The following is a 6,105-nucleotide window of genomic DNA, read 5'->3' as shown; positions in this document are numbered from 1 at the left end:
AACAAAACCTTGCCGATTAAACTACCAAAACACTTGATTAAAGTATATGTGCGGTCCACTGCACTATACGAATCAGAGACCTGGACCATAAACAAGATAGACGCGAAATGATTGGAAGCGATGGAAATGTGGTGTTGGAGGCGCATGGAGCGCATAAGCTGGACATTGAAAAGGTCAAATACACAAGTACTAACACAGGTGAGAGAGAGTCACCAAATCCTGAAAAGGATTAAATACAGACCCCTACATTGGTTGGGACATGTTCTCCGTCACGGCGGATTGCTTCGAGATGTGGTGGAAGGAGGGATTGAAGGGAAAAGATCCGGGGAAGAGGCCCAGGATCACCTGGATCTCAATGCTACTAAATGACGCAGAATGTACCAGCTATAACCACTTAAAGAATACAAAGCCCAAGACAGGGATGTGTGGCTGCTGCTCAACCTGGGGGGGGGGGGTGACCCAGTCTTAGGACTGATGTACCATTGATGATGATGATGGCTACCTCTCTTGTTGGCTCATAAGACGGGTCCTCTGAGCATAGATACTAAAATATCTTTCAGCATTCACGCTATTAAAGGGAGTCTTGAACAGTTGTACATAATTACGTCTTACACAATTACGTACTTAAAAGTGGAAAAAAATCAAACTTTCTTGTGAAAAATCCACGACCAAAACCAAAAGGTATAACAGTATATTCATGACGATGTAACAGCATTTGCTATCAAATACTAACGATACAGCGGTGAAAAATAATTTTGCATTTTAGAAATGTCTTCTTTATTTAGTCGCAATGTTGACATATATTCCAGCTTTACATACCGAACTGATGCAAAGTTCAATACTTATTCGAGACAGAGGGTATCAATTTACATATCTTCTTACATATCAGTTTCTATTCAGATGCTTTAATTTTTTGAACAAGAGCTCTGTGTTCTGATTTTTCCCCCCAAACTAGTTTCGAGTAGTTCTAAGCATAATTAAAATAAAGTGATTAAACTGAAAATAAAAGTGAAAAATTATTTTGAAATTTTTTACCATCCTTAATATATTTTATGGAATTTGAATCTCTTCAGTATTAAAATCATTTAATACTACCACTACATAACGGTAATAACTTAAGCCCTTGTTAAGTACATTTACTAGATCATTCTTTAGTACAGAATGTCCCATAAATTCGTAAATAGCTTAAAATTTCATAAAAACAATTGATGGTATTGATATATTTGAATGCGGTTTGCAAAATAAGTTATTCTCATGAAGGGGGTTTTTTTTTAACACAAAACATTAGTTTTTACCGATATAGAGCATTTAATGGAAGCAAATCATTGGAAATATGCGAATCAGCCTTTTATAAAATGCAGGGCATATGATTAACAGCTCATTTCTGAATTTCCCTGTTACTAGTGCTTGCATAAGGTTTACATTATGGTGTTTATACATTGGTAGATGAAGTGTTGGTATAGGTGAAGTTGTTTTATCTCAGCCAGGAATCTCCGGCTGAATCTTTACGAATGTTTTGGACGCAGAAGAGATTGAAGAAAGGTGCAGGTCCAGAATTCCGATGTTTGCTTTCGGGCATCGCATTCTATCGACAAAATTTTAACTATTTTTTCTCATATCAAAAAATATTCCTCACTTCGTGAGAATAATTTTTTCGCAATCCACATTCAAATATACCGATTCCTTCAATTTTTACGTCTTTTAAAACTATTTACGAATTTATGGGACACCCTGTATTATCAATTAGCCTCAGCGAGAGAAATGCTCATTAACGTTGCTTAGGATGCATTTAACGTGCTTTTTAATGAAGCTAATCTTTTTTCACTACGTTGCTTACCGTGAATTTCTGGGTAACCGCGATTTCATCCCATCAACCAATAGTGGAATGTGATTTTAAATTTAATTCATCAAATTTTCTACAAGAACAATAAATTCTGACATCAAACAAGAAATAAAAAAAAAATACAAATCAGATAAGTTTGAAAAACCTCATTTTATTTACACCATCTTACTTATGTTATCCAACAATCGAGAATCAGATAAACGTGCTTCGGAGCAAAATATATATGTATGTATGTAACTGGTAATATCAGTATTTTAGTTTCTATCACAGCAGAAACTTCGAAGATTGATGTAGCTTCATGAAATAATAGGGGGAAAAAAATTCAAATTCAGGCGAATAATAGATTTAAGAAGGGGGTTTTTTTTTTATCACATAAATCACGGAACTGCGGCAGAGAAAGAAGAGATAGAGATACATAGAAAATGTTAAAGGATATATAAACTCCATATCCACAAACCTTATCCAAAATGATTCATAAAGTTCATTGATATCCATCTCCATAATAATGAAATTATCCGTGTCTTTTATATTACATTCCCCTCCCAGTAATAAAAAGAAACCCTTGATTCTTCACTGAATATATTTCCAGAGATTTTTCACACCATTGGCTTTTTAGTCTGAGTTTTTCTTTCTTTTTTTTTTTAAATTGAAGCTTACATACATAATTTTTGGATGAAGCTTTTTTTTTTTGTTTCTGTGAAGCAAGTATAGTACATCCATTATATTTTGGAAGGTTGGCAGCATCACCTTAGACTCGATGGCATGATGAAAACCGATAAAATTAGCAGAGCAACTGTTAAACAGCCGTGTAGAGCGAAATGTAAGATGCCTGAAAAATATTAATAGAGGAAAGCATTATATATGTGGAAAAAAGATCGTAAGCCGATAAAAAAATGCGATTTAAAATTCAATTCTGACTGATATATTTGTTTTTACTTTGAATCCAACATTCTGGTATACAGTAGAACCTCTCGATAACGTTCATATATGAGACCAAAAATTTTGTCCGCTAACGGGGAGGTTCGATACACAGTGGGTACGTCTTTTCTAAGACTTGCACATTTATACGACGCACAGTGGGGTATTTGACCCGTAAACCTGTCCAAAATTATTTTTACATCTTCAGTGCACTTATTTTGTGCTGAAATATCGATTAATTTGTCGTTTAAATACTAAATTGCGGAATAATTATATAAATATGAATGCATGGCAATATATTTAGACAGAAATAACGTTAACTTTCTCAATGATGAGGAGAAATTCCTCGATAAAGAAGGAAAAAATCATTTGATGTAAGAGAAGTTCGCTCATATTGTTGGACTCTCGAACGTTGTGAGGATCAATTATGTATGCTCATTGGCTTATTGATCTGAACTCGATATAATTCGTTATGATAATTTATTTGGTAACAACAAAATGTCGATACATTTTAATGTTTTTTATCTTGCAAGTTTATTTCCTCGAATGCGATATTACTGATCAGATGCAGTACACTCTTTCTTAGCTGTTTGTAAAATTGTGTAACAGGGACGAGTTTTAAATTTTTTTATATGTAGCTCTTCGATGATTTTCAGATAATGCAGCTTCAATAAATATCGACAAAGCTTCTAATGGGCGTCAATAAAGTGTGTGTTTTGTTTTAAACTACCTTGTTGAGTATTGATATAAGTTCCGTTGCTTATCTCTAGCTTATCCGCAAATCTTTAAGTGACTTTGGAGCTTTACTTTTGCTATCTGCTCGCGACGTCACTCCCGTATACAGCAGAAGTTATTTTTTATGCTTTTGAGTTTTCTGTAAGGTTTCCGAGGTGCTCCGTTTTCATTTCTGAAATACTGAATTTCGAGCTGTTACTATAAGCTTTTTAAGATTCCTTGATGTCACCAAATCTTATAATTTTCTTGCACATTTGAGTTTTACAGCACCCTTTACTTTCTATATCCACTTTTTAATCAAAATTATATTTTATTGCGTTAAAGTTTATTCAATGCTCTTTACTTGGTGTTTTCTTAAAAATAACCAAATTAAGCGGAAAATGCAATAAATAATGCAACGAATTATTAATATTATGTTCTTTATGATAATGCATGGTAATATAAAAATGTCCGATCAACATTTTGACTTTATATTAGTCTGTAGAAACTGAAGTGAAAATAGTTATAGATATTGCAAATAATAAATTGAAGGTGTGTGTGTGTGTGTGTAGTCGAATTTAATTTAACTTTTTATTTTAAAATGGCGTAAAAAAACGCATCGAATTTTTGTGTTAGTGGTAGCCCTCTTAAGTTGGCAAAAGAAATTTTGCCGAGGCCGGAGTTATAACAAAATGCTTCGTGTTTCAAAAAAAGGCATGTTCAAAATTTCAGAAAAAATCCATCATCATATTCAAATTTCAGCAAATCAATTGAAAAGAATGCTAGATCAATGTAATGAACACTGATGTATTTGCACATATCTACTCAAGGTTCCTCGACCATGAAATCCTGAAAGCGAAAAAAGGCCTAAGTATTTGGGAGATCTGACGCTCGCAATTTTTAATCACTAGGGTTCGGTTAATTTTCGATATTTGCAACCTTTTTGAAAATCGTGCTCAATCGCAGTGAAAATGTTTATCTTGTATCTATGTATGGATAGCATCGAGCTTATATTACTGGAGGGAGTATGACGTCAGCGATCTTCGCCTGTGCAGTGTTGAGAACGTTGTTCGCAACATCATTCGTCGGAAGATCACGTGACTCGGTGAATATCCCGGCGCAAAACCATGATTGCCAAAAAATGCACCATTCATTTAACTATGTGCAAAGAACTATTTTTTTTCATGTTTGGGGGGCCCATTGGTAAAAAATCGACTTTGAGCCGGCTTTTCAGTTCAAATACCCCACTGTGCGACGTTTGGATTCGGTTGCAATTGGTTCCTATCCTATAGATTTTAATGTTAAAAATGTATATATTACTTAAAAAATGATACACCTGTGGTTACGCATAAGCATCAATCGTCTCGATACATAAAGGAAGTTCGATTAAATTTCACCACATTCATCACTTTCACCGGCGATTATGTATAATGCCCATATAAAGTTGGAAGGTCTGATAAATATAAAAAAAATTTACAACCTTTCTCTCCTCTCTTCATTAAACCAATTAATTACTTTCACGATACGTGCATTTCACATATTTTGAAATAAAAATTAAATTAAAATAAGTGTGAAGAAGAAAAAAATATTCATAAAACAACATTATCAGCCTTGTAATGTTGGCTATCTTCACAATTATCAACAAACAAAACCAATATTACCATTCGAATTCACCATCCTGGACCATAGTTATGTTCAGTTAATTAAGAAATTAATTGACGCTTTACCAACACGGAGCTTGGGATTAACACTTGAAGGACCGACATTTCGTTCTACTTAGAAGGACCGATACTAGCCAAAATGACCAGAGGTTGATTTTCATTATAAAATTTGGAATTTCGTGAGGTTGTTGTTGCTTTAATGTTCAAATTTAGATATGATTGTGTGTATACACAGTTAAGCAATAGAATTTTAAAACCTAGAATTTTCCAAATAAATTTATAATTAAATTTAATTTTCAACATTTTCACTCCAATGACACACATATGCGTACCTATTTGTTAATAACCGTTAACAAATAGGTACGCACATGTTTGCCACTGGAGCAAAAAGGTTAAAAATTTAATTTAATTTTTTAATTTTAATTAATAATTTTAATTTAAATGGTTTTAATGATTCTTTTTTCAAGTTAAGACTTGAGGTACGCGTAAGGGTACCTACCTAATTAGTTAATTAAAAACAACTAATAAATTAAGTTAATTTATTTTTTCCAACTTTTTTTTCCCTTTAATGATCATTTTGACATATAACAAACACAAATCCATCAGGAAAAAAAATTGATGGCCAGTTTTGGTTCAGGTTTGAAGAGAATAAAATCTACCCATAAGTTCCTCGTGGAATAATTGCACTGACAGAAAAAATATTTCCACTCTGAACAATATAACTGCAATTGTATTCGCACATCACACTTCTTTCGTTACGTTAGAAGCACAATTTACGCATTGAAAAATTTATCACTTGTTTCGTTATTGCATAGCGGGACCTGACATCACTGTCTTTTTCCCTGGTAGAGTAGCGCTTGTTGTTATTGTAAGCAAAATTTTGATTCCTGAACAAATAAGGGTCTCTTAGGTTTTTAGCCAATTTCAACAAGAACGAAATTGACTTCAACGATTCTCAGGTTTCGAAGA

At 33.4% G+C, this 6,105-nt stretch overlaps 1 protein-coding gene across 1 annotated transcript in view; it reads right to left on the bottom strand.

Moving 5' to 3' along the window:
• Window positions 1-1,974: 1,974 nt before the first annotated feature.
• The window catches only part of LOC149069523 (uncharacterized), a 52,191-nt gene continuing 48,060 nt past the window's right edge, over window positions 1,975-6,105 (bottom strand). Inside the window, exon 8 of the mRNA XM_089249964.1 lies at window positions 1,975-2,672. Coding sequence (XP_089106090.1) covers window positions 2,587-2,672 — 86 coding nt within the window. The 3' untranslated portion in view covers window positions 1,975-2,586. The remainder of the gene's footprint in view (window positions 2,673-6,105) is intronic.

The sequence above is a fragment of the Pholcus phalangioides genome, unplaced genomic scaffold (genome assembly GCF_987345545.1).
Source record: "Pholcus phalangioides strain wild (caught in Gottingen) unplaced genomic scaffold, Ppha-v1.0 ptg000022l_1, whole genome shotgun sequence".
NCBI lineage: Eukaryota > Metazoa > Arthropoda > Arachnida > Araneae > Pholcidae > Pholcus > Pholcus phalangioides.
Note: the sequence above shows the minus strand (reverse complement) of the source record. Positions and strands in the feature narration are given on the sequence as shown.